Source organism: Nansenia antarctica (assembly GCF_963989245.1).
Source record: "Nansenia antarctica genome assembly, chromosome: 6".
NCBI classification, from domain to species: Eukaryota; Metazoa; Chordata; class Actinopteri; order Argentiniformes; family Microstomatidae; genus Nansenia; species Nansenia antarctica.
Window position 1 is genome coordinate 18,110,700 of NC_137676.1, and position 26,588 is coordinate 18,137,287.

At 49.7% G+C, this 26,588-nt stretch overlaps 2 protein-coding genes across 2 annotated transcripts in view; both read right to left on the reverse strand.

Annotated features, from left to right (window-relative positions):
* LOC308160356 (aquaporin-4) overlaps positions 1 to 1,606 on the reverse strand; it is a gene marked incomplete at both ends in the record, with an annotated part of 5,818 nt that extends 4,212 nt beyond the window's left edge. Inside the window, one exon of the mRNA XM_080534271.1 lies at positions 1,600 to 1,606. Within this exon, the coding sequence (XP_080390397.1) occupies positions 1,600 to 1,606 (7 nt within the window). The remainder of the gene's footprint in view (positions 1 to 1,599) is intronic.
* Positions 1,607 to 4,703: 3,097 nt separating this feature from the next.
* baz2a (bromodomain adjacent to zinc finger domain, 2A) lies at positions 4,704 to 24,937 on the reverse strand (the record flags this gene model as incomplete). The annotated part of the gene is made up of 29 exons (XM_080534272.1): positions 4,704 to 6,060; positions 6,318 to 6,461; positions 6,672 to 6,922; positions 7,506 to 7,652; positions 8,179 to 8,314; positions 8,581 to 8,864; positions 9,720 to 9,788; positions 10,195 to 10,355; positions 10,797 to 10,952; positions 11,373 to 11,628; positions 12,076 to 12,722; positions 12,966 to 13,110; positions 13,238 to 13,300; positions 13,589 to 13,757; positions 13,861 to 13,935; positions 14,116 to 14,330; positions 14,617 to 14,871; positions 15,335 to 15,724; positions 16,037 to 16,102; positions 16,193 to 16,254; positions 16,369 to 16,594; positions 16,776 to 16,877; positions 17,918 to 18,026; positions 18,518 to 18,578; positions 18,752 to 19,195; positions 19,349 to 19,609; positions 20,156 to 22,501; positions 23,702 to 24,607; positions 24,808 to 24,937. 29 exons carry the CDS (start codon positions 24,935 to 24,937, stop codon positions 5,901 to 5,903), a joined length of 8,436 nt encoding a protein of 2,811 aa, XP_080390398.1. The 3' UTR covers positions 4,704 to 5,900.
* Between the last annotated feature and the right edge of the window lie 1,651 nt (positions 24,938 to 26,588).

The following is a 26,588-nucleotide window of genomic DNA, read 5'->3' on the forward strand; positions in this document are numbered from 1 at the left end:
AACTGGAAATGCTGCAAATGTTACTGTTGTGCTCACATATGTTATTGCTGTGGGCATGTGAACTTCAGTTTTGTACAAATGTTGAGAAAAAAAAGAAAAATCAAAGGCTTGTTGTTTTAAATGCCATAATAACGCTTTTGCAATCTCACAAACACTCCCTTTTATTTTTTTATTCCCTGATAATCCATCCAAAAAATATATGACTTAAAATCTAATAGCAGAGATCAAGGCCTTTCAGCCTCTAAACACATACATGTTGTTGTAAGATGCACTAAAATAGAAGAAAGAAAGGGCCCAAACTCACCTCACTCATCGTCATTTTGAACAGATTGAGTATGTCCTCCGTACGCCCGTTGGTCCGCCGTTGCTCTGTCTGTCTGTCTGTCTGCCTGCCTGCCTGCCTGACTCTCTGTCTGTCTGTCTGTCTGTCAGTCTGCCTGCCTGCCTCTCTGTCTGTCTATCTGCCTAACTCCCTGGCTGCCTGTCTATCTGTCTGTTTGTCTGTCTGTCTCCCTGCCTCTCTGTCTGTCTATCTGCCTAATTCCCTGGCTGCCTGTCTATCTGTCTGTTTGTCTATCTGCTGCCTGCCTGCCTGCCTGTCTGTCTCTGTGGCTGGGGCCTGATGGTCTGAGGATCTCTCAGCTGCTGAGCACGTTCATTCCACTCAAGGGTAGTCTGAAGGGGTCTTAGGACAAAACAAGAGGACAGCCCACCTCTGTCTCCCCTCTCTCTCTCTCTCTCTCTCTCTCTCTCTCTCTCTCTCTCTCTCTCTCTCTCTCCCTCACCCCCTCCCAGCCTTACCGTCACCTAGCCTCCTAGGCTGTAGAGATGTCCCACTGCCCTCACCCCTCTCCTACCTGAGAGGTATATCTGATGTGAAGTGGTTTTAAAACTATGCACACACACACACACACACACGCACGCACGCACGCACACACACACACACACACACACACACACACACACACACACACACACACACACACACTATGTTAGGGCTATGTTCCCTAGCTGAAGGCTTCTCCTTCCTGCTTGGCTGAGCTCAGCTGGAGTGTCCTCACCACCTGGCAGACATCACAGCTCCTCTGGCTGATTTTCGCATAAATGTCCTGCAGAGGGGCCCATTACTGTGTGTGTGTGTGTGTGTGTGGGGGGGGGGGGGGGGGTCGCCACAGCAACACGAACAGGCCACATCATCACCAAACGCAAATTACCGGGTTATTTTGGTTTTAATTGATTTCTGTGATCAAGCCAGGACTGCAGTTTGAACCACTGCACACAGTGCTAGATCCATCTCTCACACACACACAATCTAATCATGACCTGATGTAAGGATCGACAGTTTTAGCATTGTGATCTGAAGCAACAGAAGGTAGATCGCAAGCTAAAGTGTGTTTGATTATCCCTGTTAAAGCTAGGGAAGTGTTAGCTTAGAAACGTCCAGGCAGAGGCAGACAGTGATAGAAAGGGGTTAGAAAGCTGAGGTTTCTGATGAACTAAATGACTGTCGTGACACTGACATTTCATCTTGACCCCCACTGACATCAAACAGACACACTGCACTATTCTTATGTCACATCACGCTATTCATGTACATACCTTTCATCTCTATTATTATTATTTTTTCACCAACATTTTTGACTGTTTTTGTCCTCGCACTTTGTTTATTGTTATGCATCCCAAGACCAAAGCTAATTCCTTGTATGTGAACACCTACTTGGCAATAATCTGTTTCTGATTCTGATTCTGACGTCCAAGGGGAGAGAAATCATAACCTATTATTGACATAGATCGAGTATTCTATGGGGATGAAAAAGGAAAAGGAACAAATTCAGTCTACCTAATCTAAAGTTTATCTTCAATGATTTATTGTCTAAACGTGTTTATCCCCATGGCAACGTCTCATCCTCCCCACCAGCCCCTCCCCTTTTCCCTTTCATCAACACCACTTGTGAGGTACTGTTCAAATCACCATGGAGACAGCCTCTTTCGTGATGCTGTTGCCATGGCGCCTATTGTGATGCTGCCTCGATGAATGCTTTTTTGTGTCTGCTTTGAACATTGTGGCATGACTCTGTGAAGATGTTCCTTTGTGAAGAAACACACTCTGAAAGTTAAATAATTTACCTTTATTTTGCTGGTGAGGTATTTGAGAACTTGTCGGTTAATATTACCCAGCTACCTGGGTCTGGTCAGTCAAGGTGTTAGTGAAGATATACAGTACATAATATACATACATACAATACATATATTTTCTGAACATCTCAATGTGTCTATAATAATATATTCTATTTAGCTGACGCGTTGGCGTCAAAGCAAGCATTGTTAGCGCCATGCTCCACCAACTGAGCCACAGAGGACTCTCTCTCTCTCATGTCATGTTGTGTGTGTGCTATGTTTTATTTCTAATGATCTGCTGAATGGACGAGGCTTGAATGATATCAGAATCGCTAATAATACTGGGTGGGGGACAACAACTAGTCAGAGATATATCTGTGGTGGTAGAGGGCTGTGTGAGAGAGCGGTGTTTGGGGTACCGGAGGAGGGGTGTGGGAGGGGGGTAATGACCCAAACGAAGCCCTCTCCCTCTACAGGCGTCAGAGGCCCTGCACTGTGTCAGACCCGGTCCAGAATGAACTGGTTGCGGGGAGCGTTAGAGTGCCCCATTATGGGGTGGATTACCCCCCTCCACGGGCGCCGTTATCCCCCCCTTTGTGGAGCTAAGCCCCCCTGTGTGGGATGGGGGGCAGGATGGTTGAGGGGGCACTGTGGAACCCGCTGGCGTGGGGAGTTTTCAACCCCCTCCACCCAGAGTGCTGACACTGACACAACCACACACACACCCACACACCCACACCCACACACACACACACACCCACACACACACACACACACACACACACCCACACACACAGACTCAAACCCCACACACACAGCCAGACCCCAACTGAGGGCCACTAAAACCCCCTACTAAAGTGCCAGCTAAGGGATATGAGAGAGAGAGAAAGGAGAGAGAGAGAGAGAGAGAGAAAGAGAGGGAGAAAGTAAGAGAGGGAGAGAAAGAAAGAGAGAGAGAGCATGCAAGGATAAATGTGTAGGCAGGAAGGAAGAAGAAAGGAGAGAAATGGTAATATAATCTGTTGCTAACCCTTACATAGCATCCCCTTCGACACCATCTTCACATGTGTGTTCGTTCGTTCTTTCATTATCATGAACATGCATGTCTCCTCTGGGACCATGAGTGGGAGGGGGGTGTACCAGATCACTTAGCCTACTTTATCCGCCCGAGCTCAGTGCAGTACTAAGGGAGTCACCAGTCAGATCTGCTTTTATTGATTGAATATGTGTGTGTAACACCCCCTCCCACCTAAATTAGAAATCCTTTCACCCCCCCCCCCCCTCCCAACCACCTTTAAGAGGGGTAGACGCAGCTGGCTGTGACGGGAGGACCTTCCCAGTAGCATGTGCTACAGACAGGGCTCACTAGGGTACTGAAGAGTAGCCTCCTGCACCTACAGACACCAATAAACAGCTCTGGAGAGTAACCTAACGACAGACACCAATAAACAGCTCTGGAGAGTAACCTAACTACAGACACCAATAAAGAACATGTTCTCATGCTTTAGGATTCATATGGTTGTGTTGTGTTCTGGGTCCAGTAGATCAACAGTTTTCATCTGGATCAGAATGATCCGTATTCGCTACCAGGATTAGATCATCAGTATAGTGGAAATCAGCCAGCTCAATCTGATCAAGTGTTGGGCCCCTGATGGTATAGGATTGATATAGCATAAGCACATGTCGTGGTTATGTTCATCTACACATGCACCACTAACGAATGATGACTTTCCATCACAAAATAGGGCGTTTCTTACATTCTAACTTCAGTTGAAGGCTTTAACAGAACGAGACCCAGGCTAAGAGTCAGTATGCTGGCAGCTAAATACCAAGTAAGATTGGAGAGAGAGAGAGAGATATGACACATGGGCAATGCACGAGCATTGGCAATCTACTAGATGTGGTTTTTATTCAACTCACAGTACATTCTACAGATGCACACGTGTTACATCACTTTGATACAACATGTTCTTGGAATACCGCCTCTTAAAAATGATATATTGGTCCTAAAAATATAGAAAGGAACAAATTTAAAGTCACAAAAACTGTACATTATTAAAAATTCACTTAAACACCACATTTGGTTTTTTATTTTCATGTCTTTTTTTTTTTTGTAGAAAAAAAAAAAGTGTCCCTTTTGTGTAAGGAACACCAAATGGATTTCCTAACGACCAGTTTGAGTTCAGTGTACGAAACTACGCTTAAATAAAACTCAGATTGTGGAGAATGCTCCTGTCACCTTCATACTTGTCTCATAACGGACCAACTACGACATGTCTGGTGGGGAAGTGTGGCCATTGTTTTTGTTTGTTTTAACACCCCAATTTGCTAGTTTGATTTATCCAACAGCAATTTAAGCAATGGAAGAGGTTGAGAAATTTCAGTGTTCGCTAAAATTCCTGTTAAGACCCGAACAAGTGGACAGAAGGTAGGCTCCACTTTCTGCATCATCAGAAATATTCAATGACAATTTCCAATTCACATGACACCAGCCAATTCAACCAATTACAAGACAGGATCTCTTCTGCACAAACTATTAGAATATTAGTGTAAAAAAAAAAAAAAAAAAGCTTTGAAGCTGTAACACAAAGCTAACAGTGTTAAAACAGAGGTTAAAATGGTGGGAGCTTCATTTCTGTCCTACACAGTCTGTGACATCACCTGACCATTCCTGTTGCTGTGACTACAAGCCTTCGCTGTAATAATGAACCCTAAACACAAACACACAGTCTAACACAGGACAGAAAATAACACTCAACCCTCCAGTTTCTGTAACCAGTGTCCTTCACACAGCAGCAGGGGTGGGGGTGGAGGTGGAGGTGTGTGTGTGCGTGTGTGTGTGTGTGTGCAAGAGAGGGAAAGAGATAAAGAAAGAAAGAAAGAGAGAGAAAGACAGAGAGAAAGGGAGGGTGTGTGTGTGTGTGTGTGTGTGTTGGGATGGGGGGTGGGGGATACACACTGTAATAGAGTCTAATTATGTGACAGTTTTCAGAGAAAAAACACTTCTTTCTTTCTGTTTGTATTACTGGCCATTTCATAAATCGTCTAGACATCTCTACTATGTAGTCTGTACACATTCACTACAAGCTATTGCTATTAAATAATCCCAGCTATTGTAATCTTTATATATATATAGAATATATAATAAAAATATATTGAGAAAAATTGCTTCTAGGCATAAGACCACACTACATGACATTAGCATTGAACAGGTGGAGAGGGTCCACGCCAAAAGTGTTTTAAGTGTGGAAGGAGTCCAAGTTTTTGATCCATTTGTGGTTGAACGGTAGTCAGAGCGGGTCTGTTCAGCAGCGACGCAGACACAACGTCACCCTCGACTGCGACCGTGACATGAGTTCGACAGCCAATCGGTTCGGGGGCCTCAGACCCTCCTCCCGCCTCCAGAGATCGGGAAGGACCAATCGCAGGAGCCTCGGTATGACACAAGGGCTGTAGGTTAGGAGGAGATATGGTAGTTCCAGACAGGTACAAGGATGGGGGAGGGTCCTCCCACTCTGTGGAAGTGGTGGTGGTGGTGGTGGAGATGGGAGGGAGGGAGGGAGTGAGCGAGCGAGAGGGGGGGAGGGGGGTTCAACCCAACAGGGTTTGGGTTGTAAAAAGGTGTGGCAAGGATAACAAGGGGACAGACAAATAACCAAATCTATACATATATGTATACAGAGAGCTGGAGGCATCTCCAGACAGTCTTAGTAGTAACGGCGAGCGTCAATGTCAGCTTAGGGAGGGTGGGGGGTGGGGGAGGGGGGTCAGTCCTGGGAACCTCATTTGTCCTTGCTCTCGTAGAACTCAGCCCAGCGGTTCTCGAAGAAAAGCTTCATGGCGTGTCCGGCCATGCCCACCTCTGACGTGTCCTCGTTGAAGAGCTCGCAGTTACTGAACACCAGGTGGGCGTCCGCCGCAAACTCCTCGCAGCTGCAGTACCTGCCAGGGAGGACAGGGGGAGACGGCGGTCACATACGAGGGGTCAAAGGTCAGGTAGATCACTCGGGGATAAGCTAGAGTGAAACCTGGCAGGCAGGCAGACAGAGAGAGAGAGACAGACAGACAGGCAGGCAGGCAGAGAGACAGAAAGAGGCACAGGCAGAGAGACAGACAGAGACACAGGCAGAGAGACAGGCAGACAGACAGGCAGACAGACAGAGAGAAAGAGAGACAGGCAGAGAGACAGAGACTCTTACCCTCCCTGTAGCAGCCTCTCTCTCATGCTGAGGAAGTCCATGGGGTTCTTGACGATGCGGCGGTAGCCGGGCACCAGACGGGGGTTGACGGGCTCCAGGAAGGGCCAGGCTTCCGAGTGAGACTCCATCTCCATCAGGATGATCCTACCAGGAACCAGGAAGAAAAGCAGAGAACACACGGGTCAGTAACTCAAACACCTCAGAACGACCAGGACCTTGCTAGTCACAACCACTGGAGAACCCAAGTGGGAACTCTGCCCCCCCCCCTGGGTCGGTTCAGCTCAAAATCAAAGGCCTCCGAGGCCCTGGGAGAGGAGGAGGACGAGGGGTCAGGGGGTCAGAGGTCAGACTCACTCGCAGTAGGTGAGGTCGGGCTGGTTGCGCGTGGTCATGCGGCGGCGTTTGGCGGGCGAGAACCCCGTGCCTCCGCCGTCTCCGGAGTAACGGGAGGAGGAGGAGGACGCGGGGACGTCCTTCTGCCGCGTTGCCATGGCGCGGTGCCTGGGCTTGGACTCTTCGTCGGAGCTGTCGTCCTCGTACCGCCTCTTCTTCACCCTCGTCCTCTGCTTGGAGGAGCTCTGGCTGCGCGGTGACTCACCGTCCTCCTGGGGAGGGAGGGAGGGAGGGGGGAGAGAGAGGGGGGGGAGGGAAAACAAGGCACACGAGTGAGCAAAATAACAGGGGACAAAAAGGGGAGGGAGGACAACTCTTGGGGTAAAAAATCAGGAACAAATTGCAGAATGACAGTGTTTGGCTTGATTAACAACCCCCCCCCCGCCACCTGCTATGTACTGGCTTGCCCGAGAGTTTTTTTTTTTTCACACTAGCCCCCCCAAAAATATGCTCACAGTCCTCGATCATTCTCATCGTCAATAGGAACGATCTCATTAGCGATTAGCCGCTGCTCATTAGTGATCAGCATCCGTTACGATCTCATTAGCGATTAACCAGACGATTCGGCAGGATCATTAGCCAAAAGAGGAGGCGAGAAAAGCAAATCTAATCTCATCCCAGTTTTTATCCCTACGTCTATCCCACACCGCCTTCCGCGTCCTTCACTACGGCAACATGCATCGCCGTCGACTAGCTTATGGGGGGGGATGTCGAGCAGGTAATTGTCCCGTGGTGGATATGGATGGATATGAATATTCATATTCGGTTGCTGAGATGCAGAGGCCCAGTCCTCACCTTGGCGACACACGTAGGGCAGAACCAGTCCCCTTCGGGCACCTGGGTGACCTTGGGCCGCAGGCAGTACATGTGGCAGCCGCGGTCGCAGCCGTCGCACAGCAGCAGGCACTCGTCATTGTCCCCTTTCCTGCACACCTGACATGTCTGGAGGGGGGGAGGCGGCAGAGGGAGGGAGGCAGGGAGGGAGGCAGGGGCGGAGGGAGAGGTAGTGTCTTAGAGTGGTCGGTCCTCTGTGGCTCAGTTGGTAGAGCATGGCGCTAACAACGCTTAAGATTGGGGGTTTGATTTCCCCGCTGGGACCATATATACTGAAAAAAGAAGGAAAAAACCGCTTTCCCCTGCAGATTGTGTCTGGTGGGACCTGCTGTGTGATGCTGTTCTGGTGTATATATACACGTGTAGATCATAAATGCCATGGGATTGCTCTGTGCGCTGGGGTTGTTCCAGAAACCCATAAATCACCCCCTAACAGGGCAGATTATGTGTCGTGTCTGCCCAGTGGTGTGAGGAAGTGGTAGTGGTACGGTCCTTGTGGATGCATGCCTCCTCTGGGACCATGAGTGGGAGGGGGGGGTGTACCAGATCACTTAGCCTAGTGTCGGTTGTGTGTCTGTGGTCGTCGTTCGTAACGGTCGTAACGGTCGGTCGAGTCAGTCAGTCAGTCACTCACCACTTTGACGACGGACCTCTCCCAGGCGATGGTCTTCTCCAGCTGCAGCAGGCAGAGGCACAGCTGGGGCGCGCTCCGACAGCGGTCCAGACCCTGGCGCCACGTCCGGAGCCGAGGGGTGATCTCACTCTCCAGGCTGGAGGCCGGAGGGAGAGGAGAGGTGTTAACATACACAACACACACTGAATCTAAAAACACTCTTGTCGAATGAGGTGGTGAAAGGGTAGAGAGAGACAGAGAGAGAGAGACAGAGAGAGAGAGACAGAGAGAGAGAAACAGAGAGAGACACAGACACAGAGAGAGACACAGACACAAGGGTTTCAACCCCCCCCCACCTACCCCTCCCTGCCACATGGCGCCCACTTTCTCTCCCCCCCCCCCACCCCCGCACTCCCTCCTCACCTCATGACGTCCATCTGGGTCTCCTCCCCGGGCGGCGGGGTGAGGGGGGCGAGGCGCACCACCTCCGTCAGGATCCAGAGGGGCTCCTTCAGGTAGCGCCGCTCGATGTTCCTCTCCAGGTTGGCCAGGCGCAGCACAGCCAGGTCCAGCGGGTGGCTGGGGATGCGGGGCAGGTCCGACCACTCCTTCTTGGTGCGCACGATCCAGTCGTCACGAGGCTGGGCGTCGTGTTCGTAGTACTGGAGGTCGTCGCGCGTGGAGTCCGCCTCGGGAACCGTGTATGGCTGAGGGAAGACGGGAAGAAGAGGGGGAGATAACACGTTCATGTTAAGATGTTCAAGGAGTGGCGTGTGCAGTGGCGTAGCACACTAAGGAGCATGCCATATCATCCCAGCAAAGGTCCCTGGTTCGATTCCGGGCCATCGACATCCCCCCTCCTCCTCCTCTCTCACCCATCCTTCCTGTCAATCTCTACTGTCTCTATCCCCATAAAGCAGAAATGCCCTAAAAACATATTTAAATAAAGGGAAAAAAAGATGACATTCAAGGAGTAATTGAGGCAGGGGAGGGGGGAGGAAGAGAGCAGGGGAGGGGGGAGGAGGGAGGAGGGAGGAGGGGGGAGGGGGGAGGAAGCAGACAGGCATGGTCTCATTTCATACAGCAGGCAGGAGGTAAGAGACAGAGAAACCCAGACACATTGTCTGGTCGTGAAGGCGTGAAGAAGGAGACTAAGTGAGGGGAAAGTGTGTCATTTGTGGAAACAAAAACTGGGTCGTTCTAGAAGCAGAAACTGGGTGAGGATTAGTGATAGAAAGATCAAAAAAAGAAAGAAAAGAAAAAAAGAGAGGTGTATCCATACTCTGCATCAATGCCAAATCAAGAGGGTTAGGGTTAGGAAGTGTTAGGAACCAGGAAGCAGGAAGCAGGAAGGCTCCTCCGACATGGCATTTGGGAGTTTCAACGGATCGTAGAATTTAACATATGCAATGTACATTGCACATGATAGAATTGTCTACTGTTAACTTGGTAAATGTATATCAAGTGTGTGTGTGTGTGTGTGTGTGTGTGTGTGTGTGAGTGCGCCATGTTTGGAGGACTCTCCCTGCTTCCCCCCTGCCGTGGTCACATGGTGTCTGTACCTGGAATCCGACTGCGACTGGCGTTTCCGTGCTACTGTCAGTGTCGCTGCGTCCACTCTGGGGAGCCATCTTGAAATATAAGGTCATGGACATGTGATGTGATGAGTGGACTGTCCCCCTCAGAACAATAATGAATGCAGCCCCACAAGCCGCCTACGCCACCCACTGGACTTATAGTGCAACTGCAGCCATAGCACATTATGAGCAAACCTAATGAAGTGTGGACACTACAAACACCCCCTCCCCGACACACACACACACACACACACACACACGTCGCTGGATGCATCACAATAGTCTAAAAATGGCCTTGTCCCAATACTTTGAGTCTTGTTTGGGGACCTCTTCTCTCATCTCAGTTGTTGTTGTCAGTTGAAGATCATGACAGGGGGCCATTTAGACTCTTGAGATCAACACCCTCCATCCCTCCCTCCCTCCCTACCTCCCTCTCTTTCTTTCTTTCCCTGTGGCTCACCTTGAGGTGCAGGTCAGCGGCGATGACCCTCTGCTCCAGGTCCTCCACCCAGCGGAGGGCGCTCACGTCCGTCTCCATGGCCTGCTCCTGGACCTGCCACGGCTGGTGCAGCGCCTCCAGCAGAGTGTCCCCCTCCTCCACCTTCACCTGGAATATGGGGTCTGGGAAGAGGAGGAGAGAAAGAGAGAGAGGGGAGGAGACAGAGAGAGGGACAAGAGGGAAGAGGGGAGAGAGAGAGAGAGGAGAGAGAGAGAGAAGGAGAGAGAGAGAGAGGGAAGGAGAGAGAGAGAGAGAGAAGGAGAGAGAGAGAGGGAAGGAGAGAGAGAGAGAGAAGGAGAGAGAGAGGGAGAGAAGGAGAGAGAGAAGGAGAGGAGAGAAGGAGAGAGAGAGAGGAGAGAGAGAAGGAGAGAGAGAGAAGGAGAGAGAGAGAGGGAAGGAGAGAGAGAGGGAGAGATAGAGAGAGAGAAGGAGAGAGAGAGAGAGCAGAGGACAGGATGATTCACTTACCACTTAATGACATTACCAAAGCTATTCATACCCCGGTGGTTTTCTCTGCACAGTGTGGGGTACACACACACGTTCCTGTGGGCCGGAGAACTCACCGTTCATCGGCCGCGTGCACATCTCAGACAGGAAGTCCATGTGTTTGACCAGGTGCTTGTGGAGCACCTTCTCCCTGATGCCGCGGGGGTGCAGCGCCTGCAGGGTGGACATCAGCTCCTCGGGGTCTTTGATCCACCACCATCCACGCACCATCGCTGGAGAGACACACAACAACAGCAGCAGCTACGTTACACCACCCAGAAACAGAACATCACAACTTGAAACACGCTTGAACAGTCATCGATTCATTTTACAGCTATGCCTTGTTAGAATATCATAATACTTTGAGCACTTTGAGCTGCGACGTTTGCAGGAAAAGTGCTATACAAATAAAAAGTTATTATTATTATTATAATACTGTCGAATCTGTCCATGTCTCACAGAACACATGGGGCCGGTTTCACAGACAAGGCATAAGCCTAATCCTCGACAAAACAAAAAAGCAAACTTCAATGGAGATTTTTACATTGAAAGTGTGATTTAGTCCTTCATCCTTAATCCTTGTGTGTGAAACCGGCCCTAGTTGTAAAATCAGACAAGAGAAGTATTTGACCAGCTAACATCAAGAGGCTTACATGTTGGGATCGGCTTCACCACCATCTGGGTGAAGTACTGCTGCTCGATCTCCTGGAACACCGTGGCGGGGGGGCGGCCTCGGCGCTTGGCGGCGGCCCCCCGCCCTCCTCGGCCCGCGCCCCTCCGGGCCGGACTGCTGCCCCTCCGCCGCCTGCGGCCTGGCTTGGCGGGGGTGGAGGCAGGGGGGGTGGGGGGGGTCACCTGGGGTGGTAGTGGGGGTTCTGGGGGTGCCAGGCCTGCCAGAAGTGCACCAGACTGGGGGGGGGGGGGGGGGGGGGGCGGAGGGGGTTGAGGGGAAGGAAGGAAGAGGGAGAGATTGTTTACTAAAAAGGGAACAAAACATATTCGTTGATCGGGAAAATAAACAGTTTCCGCATCCCCGGTTTCTCTCACTGATGAATGAAACACAGTGAATTTCATCTACTATTTAGGAACTGATTTAACAGAATGCATCTGTTTAGTTTTAACTGTGTTTGACACCCTGTCTCCTCCACTGTTTTTAACCGGACTGTATTTTGCTGTGTATTGCCCTGCGAGGTGTCCTTGGGTGTTTTGAAACAAATAAAATGTATTATTATTATTATTATTATTATTATTATTATCATCTGAGATAACAACAGAGACCAGCCTGCTGGTCTATTGAGACCAACACTCCATTTGAGATCGGATTGTTCTGGGGAGGTGGGGGGGGGGGGGACTCACCTGCAGGAGTGGTGCAGCCAGATTGGAGGGCAGAGTGCCGGGGGTCTGTGGGAGGCCTTTGGGGGGCGTGCTGGGTGAGGTGGGCGTCTGGGGCTGGGTCAGAGAGTTGGGGTCGCACGGCTGCTTGGGGAGCAGGTTGAACCACTGGCCCCACTTCTCCGCCGTCTCCTTCATGCTGTCTTCCGGTTGGCCGACCGGCGCGCCCCCCTCCCTCGTCCCCTCGCCCGTCCCGTTGGTCACCGCGCCCTGCGAGTGGCCGAGCCAGTTCTTGAAGCCGGACTGTGTGAGGTCATGTGTGATACCGTTGGTGTCCGTGGCGACGGCGGCAGCAGCACCCGGCCCCGCCTCCTCTCCTCCAGACTTGCTGCTACGACGTCGCCGGCGGTTCTTGGCGGTGCGGAGGTGCAGCTCCACCTCGGGTTTGATCTTGCGGGGGCGCCCTCGGCCTCGGGGGGTGCTCATGAGGGACGCGGTGCCGGGGAGGGGGTCCTCCTCCGTGGGGGAGGGGGTCTGGCTGCCCCCGGGCGGGAGGGCAGAGGGAGGAGGAGAAGAGGGGAGGGGAGTGGTGGGGGTGGGGGCCTTCTCCACTTTGGGCTCTCTCTTGAGGAAAGTGACGGGCACCTCCTTCACCAGCACATCGTCTGAGGCTGACAGACAGACAGACAGACAGAGAGAGAGAGAGAGAGAGAGAGAGAGCAAGAGAGAGAGAACGAAAGAGAGTGAGAGAGCGAGAGAGAGAGAGAGCAAGGGAGAGAGAGAGAGCAAGAGAGTGAGTGAGTGGGCGAAGTCAAAAGTAAATAAAAAGGCTGAATGTGCTAAACGCTCAATACTTGTTCCTTTGGGGGGAAATTTAAAGAAAGGAAAACCAGAATGGAACAACTCTGACACACCTAAGAGCTCCTCGGGGCCCTCTACCAGAACACCTCCGAGGTGGGGCAGGGCCCAGTATCTGCGCCGGAACCGGTCCTGTCCCAGAGACACCGCTCGCAGGGAGTGGGACGACTGGAGCAGCTTCTTACGGAAAAACACCTGGCGCTGTGGAGGGGAAGAGGGAAGGATTGTTATAGTCCATGATACTCCCAACAGACCCGGTGCTGGAATACTAGGACGAGTAACAGGGACGTAATGTTACTGCACCGATAGGGAGAGGTGTAAGCCATACCTTGGTTAGCTTATCGATCTGCCTCTCCAACTCTGGAATGCTGGCGAAGGTAGGACTGTCACTCTGTGTGAAAGGACATTGGGTAAGTTAGCATGATGTAGACCCCCCCATTCTCTCTCACACACACACAACATACGTTTAACACACACACACAGACACACAGACACACACACACACACACACACACAGACACACACACACAGACTTAACATAAGTCTAACACACACACACACACACACACATAACATAAGTCTAACACACACACACACACAGACCCACACACACACACACACACACACACACTCACACCCACCCACTCACACACAGACACACAGACACACAGACACTCACATCACTGAGTTTAGGCTCCTCTTTCCGTGCGCGGCGGCTACCCCTCCCCTCTCCGCCCTCCTCCATGCATACGTTCTCCTCCTCAGCCACCCGGGCGCTGCGCCTCCTCTCCTCCAGACACAGCTCCTCCTCTGACCGCCCCGTACGCCTCGCTAGAGCCGCCTTCAGTCTGGGGGAGAACACACGCACACACACACACACACGATTAAACACTTTTTCTATCAATCACATCAGAATAAGGAAGCGGCGTGCCTTCATATGACTGGTCTTACTTGCGTAACTTCCCCTCGATAATCCACTTGTTCTTCCTGTAGGTAGCCATGTTTTCCAGTGTGTTGTCGATCTCACTGTGGTAAGAAACACATTAACAAGGTTTGTACTTTAATGTGGGATATCCTTAAAAAAAAAAAAAAGACCATTGACTTTTATAAAGCTTTTTGTCTCAGAAGAAGAGACGCTTTACAGATATAAAGACTGACTGTAGAACTTCAATAACGGTAGTGACGGTTCTAGAGATTGTTTCTGACCTGATGACTATATTGCTGCCGTTGAGCTCATCCACCAGGAAACCCAAGATGGCTGCCTTGGTGTCCGGGGACAGGGCGTGAAAGGTTTTAGTGCGCAGGGCATTGCACACCTCTACGTCAAACCCATAGGATTCCAGAAAGATCCGCAGCCCCTCCGACACCGTGCTGCGAGTCAGTTCTAGGTCTACAAGCTTGTCCCCGAGGATCTTCACAGACTGTGGAGAGGTAAGCAGGGAGGGAGAGAAGAGGGAATGGGGGGGGGGGGAGGCAAGGAGGGAGGGAGAGGGGGGAGGGAAGGAGGGAGGGAGAGGGGAGAGGGAAAGAGGGAGGGGCAGGAGGGAGAGAGACAGTACACAACATTAAGCAATCTGTTGAAGAACAGCATGTTGAATACACATGCTACTTGGAAGGAAAATCATCGTCAACACACAAAATCTTCCCCGCCCAAAAAAGCAGTAAACTCATATCTGACCCTATATGTCTGGGGCCAACTAAACTAACCTGGTAGAAGGAGGGCAGGCCTGGGTCGTGTAGCGCGGCCTCCACCAGCTTCAGCAGCAGATCCTGGACCTCGCCTTGGCTGTCTCCCAGGCCGAGGAGACCCTCCTGCAGGGTGATGAGGCTGGGCACGTCCCTGGGGATGTTGAGGCCCAGCACCTTCCCGTAGCTATGCAGGAACTCCACCACGGTGAGGCAGTGAGAGAAGGCCATGCCGGACAGCACCACGCCAGGGATCCGAGAGAGCTCAGGGAGAGGCTGGAGGGGGAGGAAGGTCATTATTCACCTGGAAATGCACTGATGATGCCACAGCAGTACAACGTCTTCACCTGGAGGTCAAGGATAATGTGTGACGGAAAGCTGGGGAACAAGTCGGCAAACCGATCAAATGTTCAGACTTTTATTCTGAAAAAATTTAACTCACCGAGTGTGTCATTGATTTTGAAACAAACGTTTCAGTAAAACAATGTGTTTTGAGTCAATAAACGTGATTTGAAATAAATTTTAAAAAATCACCACCCACAAATGAGCTTACATTTTCTGGTCCAATTTATTTAAATTTTTCAGAATAAAAGTCTGAACATTTGGTCGGTTGCCGACTTGTTTCCCCCTTTCACCAACTGCTGTCACACTCCCCGTAAAACCTTCACCTGGTGGTCAATGATAACATGACGTTAGGTGTGTGTGTGTGTGTGTGTGTGTGTGTGACAAGCTTCCTCACCTTGTGGTCCGTGAGGCACATGTCCTCCGAGGGCTTCTTCAGCTCCTCCTGAATCATCTGCTGCCTCTTCCTCTCCTCCTGGCGCCTCTGGGCCTGGGCCCTCCTCTCCGCCGCCCTCTTAGCCGCCAGGGCGGCGCGGGCCGCGGCCTCAGCGTCCGCCTGAGCCTTGGCCAGGGCCTTGGCCTTGCTGCGAGCACCCAGGACCCTCTTCCCTTGGGCCAGCCTCTCCTGGTCCGTCTCCACCACCGGCGGCGGCACCTCCGCCTTGACTCGCCTCCTGCGGCCGGGTTTCTTGGGCTCCGGGGCGGGCGGCGGGGGCTGAGGGGTCTCCTGGTCCGCCGAGGGTTCGGTCGTCGCCTCCTGGTCAGTGGTCTCTTTGGCTTTGTCGAGCTGAACAAAGAGGGAAAGAGAGAGACCACAGGAGTTGAAGCAGAGGGGGGGGAGGGGGGTTCACTTAGTTTTCCACTAGCACTGTGAATGTTCAATGGGTGTGTTCAATAAAGACATGAAAGACTATAATTGTTTGTGTGTTATTAGCTTAAGCACATTGTGTTTGTCTATATTTGTGACATGATGAAGATCGATCACATTTTGTGACCAATTCATGTGGAAGAACCAGGTAATGGGTTCACAGACGTTTTCTTGCAACTGTCATTTAGTAGAGTTCTGGGAAAGGTTTAAATGGGTGGTTTGCTTCCATACCTTAGCTTGCTTTTTCTCTTGTCTTATTTTCTTATTCTTGGCATCCTCCTTGTTTTTCATCCTTGCCTAGAAGATAATACAAGTCTGACTTCCACAACTTGGATACAATACTCACAAAAACTAAATGGAAACATTGTGTTACTCCTTATCCCATACCTTTCTCTTCATTTTCTTCTTGATCTTGACAAGTTTCTCCTTGTCCTCGTCAGTTAGTGCTTCTGAAAAAACAGAGATATAAAAACACATTTAAGATCAAATGCTTATCAAACACTTTCCTATGACTAACAATAACAACTTTAACAGACATTAACTGGGTCCAGGCTGTCACTCACCCTTTGCCTCCAGCCTCTTGAACAGCCTGGCGTCGACCTTGCTGAGGAGGTCCACCATCTTGGGTTTGGGAGGCCTGCCGGGGCGGCGCACCGGAGCACCTTTGGCCCGTCGAACTCGGGGGCGGGGCTTCTCCTTGTCAGGGTTCGGGGGTCGACCACGTCGGCCGGTGATGGCGATGATCATTGAGGGCACCTCCTCGTTGGCCAGCAGGCACCATTTCACTCCCTGAAATGGATCATGAGGAAGAAAGTTTGTAAAATTAAGATGATGTAAACTTGCGACTCGTAAAACGGCAACTGTATGTCGCTGACAACCGACGGCCAAAAAGGTCCTGATTTATTTCCTGCAGTTAGGTATTTATGAGACTGGTTAACACAAGCAATCAGTCTGAGCAGCTCACACACACCTCTGTGGTTTCCCTTTCCTCGTAGAAGTCTCCTACGGGCATGCGCGGGCTGAAGCTGAAGTGTTCCCTTGTGACAGCGCTGTCCTGGTGCCTCTTTAGGTACTGATGATGGAGAGAGGAACAGTTCATGGGGCATCAGAGCAGGGCGATATGGGAGAGAGGAAAGGAAACAGTTAAACAACGCTGTCATCCACACACAGTGTAAGCATTCCCTTTCCTAACAGCAGGTATATTGGTTGGATCCATGTGACTTGTAACAGTGCAACTTTGTTGAATATCAGGATGTCTCAATGGGCTGACTAACCCCCAAGATATATACAGTACAGGCCAATAGTTTGGACACACCTTCTCATTCAATGCGTTTCCTTTAATTTCATGACTATTTGGTACATTGTAGATTCTCACTGAAGGCATCAAAATTATGAATGAACACATAGGAATTATGTATTTAACAATAAAGTGTGAAATAACTCTAAATATGTCTTATATTTTAGATTCCTCAAAGTAGCCACCCTTTGCTTTTTTGTTGTTAATAAAATATATAATAATAATATTTAATATAATATGTGTTAATAATATGTTATTATATATATATAATATTATTATTATATATTTTATTAACAACAACAACAACAATATTTTATTAACAACAAAAAAGCAAAGGGTGGCTACTTTGAGGAATCTAAAATATAAGACATATTTAGAGTTATTTCACACTTTTTTGTTAAGTACATCATTCCACATGTGTTCATTCATAGTTTTGATGCCTTCAGTGAGAATCTACAATGTAAATAGTCATGAAAATAAAGGAAACACATTGAATGAGAAGGTGTGTCCAAACTTTTGGCCTGTACTGTATATATATTTTTTTTTTACTTGGTACGGATTAGTAAAACACCGCCTCTAGGTTAAGTCCATTGGGCTTGTCAAGTTCAATATTTAACCCCAAATACATGTCTGCGTTGTTGTTGTTGTTGTTGTTGTAGATGCCCTGAGGGAAGGTATCCCAGTGTATCAACAGCTATATATAGCGCATGACCTTCTCTCACTTCAGAGGAAAAAGCACAGAATGATTTTGTCAAGTCAAAAAGCCTCCTGTGGTGATGTTTGACTGAGGCAACCAGGGGCGTTAGTGTTTTTACCTTGATGACTTCAGGGAACTGCTTCATCCTCCTCCCGCAGGGGCTGTAGTACCACGTCTCTCCCTTGAGCCGGTCTTCTGCCTTCTTGACCCGGATCTCTCTCTTCCAGCTGAGGGGGGGGGGGGGGGTTAGTTAAGAGCCACAGTGTCAGTGCTTTGATTGTTTTTTTTTTCAATTCTGTTTTACGCAATTATTTGTACGTTTTAAATGTTAAATACTTATAAACACTACAATCACTAGAGGTATTGTTATTTTCTATACAGAGACAATGTTCTGCTGTTCTTGGTGTCGGGGCCCTCTTTGAAGCCCCTGGGGATGTTCTTGTAATAAAATATTTGTATACTTCTTTATTTATGTTTGTATCCCTATTCAAAATATTAATAAAATCACTATATCACTGTAGTCAGCCAAAGGACATAGGATTGAAACAGGATAGGGGGGGGGGTACATTTATGCTGGGTGGGGGGGAGGGAGGAGTTAAATTTATGGAGGGACAGTAACCTTCTGGACTTTCACACTCAAAAGTGCTTGGCAGAGATTCAACAATCTAATGAGGAAGACTTGTCGTCCAAAGAGTGCATAAATCAGAGGCATCATTACCCATGGAGCAGGGGGAAATGGACCTGTTCTTCTGTTGCCACCCTCCTCCTGGGAGTTTCACCTGTTCCAGGGAACAGATATGTCAGAACATCACCATCATCCCTCACATTTAGTCAGCAGTCAATCATTCCTACAATTTCCTACGCCAGTGACATTTCATGTGCCACCAAATGGCATTTGAATTACTCTTTTAGGGTTAACAGTACGCACTAAAAGAATTAGCTTGTTCATTACCTGCAGTGGAACTGTTGTCATCATTGTCCTCGTCATTAGTTTTAGTGTCAACCTCCATTTTGGGTATTTTGGCTGGTTTGGCCTCCAGGTTCTTGTTTTTCCTGGCCTTCTTGGGTTTCACCACCGGTGGGGTCTCGCCACTGGTCAGGCATGGTTCGCCGACAGTTCCGATTGGTTGGCTCTGACCAGGAAGTAGCCCTTCAGTGAGACGTTCACCCTCTGCTGTGACACCTTCTGGTTCGGTAACTTTCAGGCTCTTCTTTCTCTTTCTTCCTACCTTTACCTTCTCTCCATCCGCTGCTTTATCGGGAGTCTTCTTTATCTTTGCCACCTTTATTTTCTCCACCTTTACCTTCTCCACTTTGACCTTCTCCACCTTCACCTTCACCACCTTTGGAGTTTTAATGGTGGATTTCTTCGGTTTTGGTTCAGGGGCCTGGGAAACTGAAGAGAGAGGGACCAGGGATATTCAGGAAAAACTTGTTTGGCTAGCCCAGTAAACATTTTACTGTCTTCATGAGTTATACAAATTAGTTAAAACAAGTTTCAGCATATATATCAAAAAGAAGAAAAAAAAGACAAGAAAAGCTGATTTACCAGGAGTAGAAGAGGCGGGAGCTCTGGGCTTCCGGGGTTTCCTTGGAGTTTTGGCCTTCTGTCCAGCAGCGGGCACAGCTTGGGCGGCTACGGGCAGTGGTTGGTGTTCGACAGGGCTCTGCGCAGGTGCACTGACGGAAACGGTAGACTTGTCTCTTATCATGAGGGGAGGCACGGTAGGAGGGGCACCGGCCTTGCCATGGGTGGTGCCAGCAGAGTCTGGTGTATCCCTTCCCTCCAGCTCCACATCTAAATCAGACCCTATTAAGCGGTCAAAAGGGCAAAGGTTAAGGGGTAATGTTTTTGTTAATGTTTTTGTTTAAAAAATAATAATAATAATGACTGTAAACCAACAACTGTTAAAGGCAGTAGTGGACCACCTGTTAGTCTTGACCAGATAATGCATGTTGGTATTATGCTCATAATCATTTACTGTTGTTATTAATCTGTTCCTTTTTCTTTCGCTCTGAATTGCTGATGTCTGTAGTTATTTTAGTTTTTATTCTGTTCTTTTGCGGTCTATTGTACAGAACTTTGAGTTACATTCTTTTGTGTGAAAGGCACTATATAAATAAAGCTTATTATTATTATTAATGTATGGGTTTATTCGATTTGATAATGGGACATTCTACACCCCAAACATACCACCCCAACACTTTATATAACAATGACACATCTATCCACATATTTTGTCTTGCTTTCCTTTATGATATTCCTTTCACCAAGAGAGCCATCAACACAACCAATGCATACGAATAACAACATAATGGGTTAGCAGGCATACGCCAGCTATGACAAGTCTCTCACCTTTGCAGGGTGGCGGGGGATTGACAGAGTCTTGGCAGCTTGACAGGGAGACGTCATTCTGAGACGTGTCGACGCGGGAGCCCTCCGTCGTCTGAGAAGTGGCGTTTAGAGAGGACTCCCTGGTGCTCAGACAGCTGTCCATGGTCTCCTCAGCCCTAGAGTCCTCCTCTGTCTGGGTCTCGTCTAGCCCCCCGTCCCTGGAGTCCTCGACGGAGGAGTTGCTGTCAATTGTAGTGTCACACAGACGGGACGTTCCCTCGGCGCGAGACGTGTCATCCATGCGGGAGCTGTCGTCAAACCGAGAGGTGTCACCCATGCGGGAGCTGTCTTCAAACCGAGACGTGTCGTCCATGCGTGAGCTGTCGTCAAACCGAGACGTGTCACCCATGCGGGAGCTGTCGTCAAACCGAGACGTGTCAGCCATGCGGGAGCTGTCGTCAAACCGGGAGGTGTTGTCAGCCATGCGTGAGCTGTCGTCAAATCGAAACGCGTCATCCAGGCGCGAGCTGTCGTCAAACTCGGAAGTGTCGTCATCCACGCGAGAAGTGTCGTCAAGTCTGGAAGTGTCGTCTAGTCTAGATGTGTCGGCGAGGCGGGGCGAGTCATTGAAGGCGTCCTCATCCTCCTCTTCCTCCTCTTCCTCCTCCTCGACACATGAGTCATCCATCCTGGTACTGTCCAGACGTGTGGACTCGGCCCGTGAGGGCTCATCCACAGAGTCCTCCGTCTCACAGGAGTCATCCAAGCGGCTTTTCTCAAGAGGCGTGTCTGTGCCTCTCAAGGGGGTGGCGGCGGCGTCCCTTCTGTCAGCACGAACGTTGTCGCCTGGAGGGCACTCTGGCCGCTGGGGCGGCTGGGGAGTCCCAGGCTGATCAGTAGGGGTTTCGTGTGAAAGTGGGTCAGCCTGTCGAGTCAGTGTCTCGATGGTGTCCATTTTCGCTAGGGTTCTGACCGTGTCTGATTTGGACTGAGGGGAACTTGCCTCTGGTTTTCCGAGTGGTCTGAAAGAGGGATCCTTACGGTTCCTGATGCCATGAAGCTCTAGCTCGACGGGAAGCATTGGTTTTGGGGCTTGAGGGGGAGCAGCGGGGACCGGGAGGGAAGGTGAGGAGGCGGCGGGGGGTGGTGATGGCACCACGTGAGGAACCGTCACAGCTGCGGGAGGCGCAGACAGCAAGGCGGGAGGAGGAGGTGCAAGCACAGGAGTAGCTCTGGGGGCTTGAGTAGTGAGAGGAGGTGGTCCAGAGAGTGGCAGCACTCGGGGGCCTTGGGCTGTTACGGGGGGCAGAGACACCTCCTTGAGTGCCGTGGACACTGCAGATACAGAAGCAGACACGGTGGGAGGAGCAGATACCACTGGAGGAGAAGGTGTGAAAACAGATATAAGAGGTGCAGTAGCGGCCATAGAAGGACCAGACATCACCACAGGAGGTGCAGACACTGCAGGGGGAAGAACAGACACGGATGAAGGAAGCGCAGACACTAACGAGGGAGGTACAGACTTTTCTCGAGGAGCCCCTGACAGAGCCGGGGGAGATGACGTCAGAGGGGGCGGTCTGGATCCTTGGACCATCTGCTGAAGCGCTGAGATAGGGGTAGAAGCAGAGTGCTGGGAGGAAGACACCATGACAGGAGTGGACACCACTGCGGGGGGCGGTATAGGGAGGGCCTGATGAGCCATAGACAGTGACGGGGGAGGTGTAACCGGAAGGGGCGCAGACACCGCCGGGGGCGTCGAGGCTTTGTCCATCAGAGGAGGCGGCGGCGGTGCAGGCGGCTTGAGAGGAGGCGCAGACACCGGGGAGAAGATGGGTGAGGACACAGCAGGATAGCTCTGGGGCACAGACACAGGAGGAGCAGGAGGAGGAGGAGGTCTAAGGCCTTGGACCATTAAAGGAGGAGATGACAGCCTGGGAGGAGACTGGCAGGACACCATCGGAGACGCCGAGTTTCGGGGAGGCGTACACGTAACGGCAGAAGACGAAACAACCGGCGGTCCTCCTGACGCAGCCATCAGGGGCGCAGACGCCACGGGGGACGCAGACACTCGAGGGGAGGTCGCCGCCTCGGCCAAATGGGGAGGCGCAGCAGACACGACTGGAAGAGGCGACAATGACATTGAGTGAGGAGGCGCAGACATGGCAACCTCCCGCGCCGAGCTCGCCATTTCGTGGCGCTGGGCAACCGGCTGCTCAGCCCGCTGGCAGTAGTCACTGCCGGGTCCCATGGGGATTCCAGTGGGCTGGGGGGGATAGCTGTCGCTCTTTGGCAGCCTCTGGGCGACCGACGCCCTCTCCATACCGTTATAGCCTGCATCCACGTCCTTGAACGCCTCAGTCATCCGGCCTAGGGAACGGGAACACAAAACAAAACAGGTGATTAGAGATGACTGGAATACAGCAGCAGCAGCAGCAGCACGGGAATTCGGTCAGGTGTGTGAGGCGGCCAGCCATCCCTCTTCAAGAGGGAGACAGAGCTTTTATTATACGCACCTTTTGAATGAAATAATTAAAACAGTATTTATATTACTCGATGTCTTTATGCTGCGATGGGGTCAAGTAATTTATGCAGAAATCTGTGTTTATTTCCTGCGAAAATGACAGTTCTGGAAAAAAACGTGCATTCCGTAGTTTCTTGATAGACATAATTAGGGAGGCTTTGACAGAGAGAGAAAATAATTAATTGACCTAAGACACAGGCACAGGCAGTGAGATTTAAAACGTGATTCAGTTACCGAAATACAGGAAATACACAAACCATGAACATTTTTTAATATCTCTTACATGGCTTTCCAACCACAGGTAAAATAGGATTCAAAACAAGCCATAGAAAAGCCTGAATTTCAACCACTAGTGGTGAATGTTATTGAAATAATTAAAAACAAATTGGGAGGCATTATTATGGTTTTATAGATAATAAAAATATGAATACATGGTTTCAGATCTATAATAATAATAATAATAATACATTTTATTTGTATTGCACTTTTCCTTCAAAAGAATCTCAGAGTGATCTGGTATGAAATGGTTCTCAGCATTGTCATTAAATCTGTTTAGAGGAACAACTCTGGGACACTGATGAGTCAATAAACTAATCAATAGAAAGTAATTGAGTCATTGGTTGAGATAGAAAAAAATACCTAAAAAAACAACAACCTAAAAACATTAAGCATTAATACGCACTGTAATGTGGTGCACTTTATATGGTTATTTAGCTACCCTACGAATATGAAAAACAACCAGGATACAGGTAATCGGAGGTTGTGGTGGTCTAGGCGATAGTGAGTTGGACTGGTTATCGGAAAATCAACCTGGGAACACCACCACTAGTGTACCGAGTAAGGCACTTAGCCCTAAATTACTCTAGGGAGTCCCTGTAATCTCTAATTATAAGTCGCTTTGGATAAAAGCGTCTGCTAAATAGTAAAAATTGAAACGTAATCCTTCCCATGAAAACAGATGGGGGTAACTCAAAAGCTTGAGATCAGCATTAAAATATCTATTTTTATCCTAGAACTGTCTGTACAAGAAAGACAAAAACAATCACCTTGCATGACAGCAGGCATCCCCACATTGCTGCCATGGGGACTTCTCTCTCTGGTCTGACTCTGGGGGGATCCGCCATCTGGCATGGCCGAGGGTGACATCATCGGTACGGAAGGGACCCCCATGGGGAGGGGGCTGCCTGTGCCCCCCCTTCCCAGGTGATGGTGCTGAGGGCTGCCCCGTGGGGGGGTAAAGTTCTGGGAGGTGGGGGGCATCATCTGAGCCTGGGCGGCCTGGGACTGAGACTGGGGTGGGGGCTGGGGCTGGGGAGCGGGCAGGGGCGGGTGCTGGGGCTGGTGCTGGTAGTAGGGCATCCCGTTGGGCACCATGCCGTAGTGCTGAGGTTGTTGTTGGTGTTGCTGGTGGTGGTGGTGCGGGTGGTGGTGGGGGTGGAGGTGCTGCTGTGTCTGTTGGTGAGGGGCCGGCTGTGGAGGCTGCTGCTGCTGCTGCTGGTGATGTTGTGAGGGCGAAATCCCAGGGTGCACCTGGCTCTGGTAGGCCCCGTACACACCGTGCGAGTTGTACCCCATCTGCTGTTGCCCCGGGTTACCCCTGTTCCAGTACTGGCCCCCCGTCAGTGTCACGTTTGGCGGGGCCGCCACGGGGGGCTGACGGGAGCCTCCCATGGCCCCGTTTAGTTGATACTGTCCGTGTCCCTGGAAATGGTGCTGAGTCTGCTGCTGCATCACCCCCGGGGAGGGCTGCTTCTGGTGCATACTATGCCCAGGAGAGGAGCCCATGGCTGGGCTGTACTGTGGCTGTCCTCCCCACAGGTAGTCATAGCCCATGCTGCTCTGGTGGTGGTGGTTGCTCATGTGAGGGTAAGGGGTTGTTGGGGGATGGGAGCCAGGAACACTGGACCCAATTACAGTAGTGATGCCATTCACATTCATTTCGCTGTTCATATCTGTGGAAGAGAGAGAGAGAGAGGGGTGAGAGAAGAGAAAGCGGTAGGGTTAGAATCCTGCACCATCACAAGCTCAGGATATCGTTTATGCTCCTAAGAATTGCAAGGACAGTTGACTGAATAAAATAATAGAAAGAAATAGAAATATTGTATATTCTACAGACGTTGTTGAGGTAGTCATAGATCACTAAAATACTCACTCTTCCCCTGCTGAGGGAAACTCATGGAGGACCCGTTAGTATAGAGAGCATCCCCTGAGGAGAGTTTCAGTCCTGAGTTGGCAGACACGGAGGAGTGGGAGCCATAGTTAAAATGGTTATTTGCCTCCATCTAAAAGAAAACAACGGGGACCACAAAACAAACAAATGAATGAAGGATAACACCAACATGCGTGTTTTATCCGCAGCCGGTACACCTGAATAAAATCCCTGCTGCCATCTGATCATGGCAGGTAATACACACACACACACACACACAAAAAGTGAAATAGGGAGCATTGCTGATCATTGTACTTAATCAACCCTAAAACATTATGTAACGGTTCTCTCCTAACATAAAGCTATGTGGGTTTTGTGGACTGAAATACACTGCAGGCGACAGGCGTACCAGGCAAAGCCCAGAGATGCTGTGTGATGACACGCTCTGGACGACATCATCACAAACATTGCACTCCCACAACTCCTCAAAATGTCGCAGTTAGAGCAGCAGATGGGACGCCCTGGCCGGCACATCCACGGTGACGGACAATGAACCGCACGGTCTGGTCGTCGTTTAAACAATGGGAACATGTCAATATTATGGTTTCAAAATAGGCGTTTACCCGAAATCTTCAGGTCGAAGACACGTAAATCTCGTGGATATCGAGAAGCACATCCACGAACGGGAGTATATAAACCCGATATTTAACTGCGTTTTTCAAGATCCTGGCCATAATACAACATTATTAGCACTCTCTGCTAGCCATGTCTCAAAACATTGCCGTTTCATCTAGATTGACATACGGTTAGCTGCACCGCACTACTACCCAGCTACATAGTATAGTCCACTTTATTAAAAACGGTAGGGTAAATTCGCTATGCATAACAGCTTATCTATCAAGTGTTTATTGTGTATTTAACGTTGGGGAAACTGTCTTCGATTTGCACATCATTTTGCTCGCTAACTCTGCTAGCTCCACGTGACCATGCGCTCGGATCAGAGCGAGCCCTCTGCATAGAGACATCCTCCTCCATCCCTCCAGACCGCAGCTCAGCCCGCTAGCTTAGCATAGTCAGCTAACCTATCTAAAAACTGGACTCGCGTGAAATGAAAACGAAACGGTATAAAACACAACAACGACCCCGTGATCCTCTCTGGAAAATATTTATTTATCTATTTTCTGGGGAAATAAAGTACTCTTTTTTTACATGATTAGTGGTAGTCATGATTACAGATTAAACTTCTAATAATAGCAAAGATAATATCGTCGCGAGCTAATCAAACAACAAGGAAAACAAACGGCGTCGCGAGGCTTGTGATGATGGGGGACTGAGGAAAGTGGCACGAGCGGTTGTTGCATATAAATACGCATGTTTGTTCTTTTTGCACGTCTTGGAATACTACAGTACCGTAGTATAGTGAACAAGAGTTTTTGACATTTTCCAATCAACTTTCATTCAAAAGTAGTGAGCAGATTAAGTGACTAATGCTCATGTGATAACGTCCGTTTTTTCAATCGGGCCTATCTAAGATAGCAACACTAGGCTCAGTGGTGTTAGCATTTGGGATTCCAAATCTTCCAAACCGCTGCCCTTTTTGGAACAAAAACAATTCACTAGAACGAGTTTGAAGGACTACATTTTCAACAGCTTCCGTCTATTGATGCTTGAATTAGTTGACTTGGTTCAGCATCCAAATACCGAGGCCCTATTAGATAACGCGAGCTAAATCCAAGGTTATTTACAATAATCAGCGACAGAACTTGGCTAAAACGCACTACAAA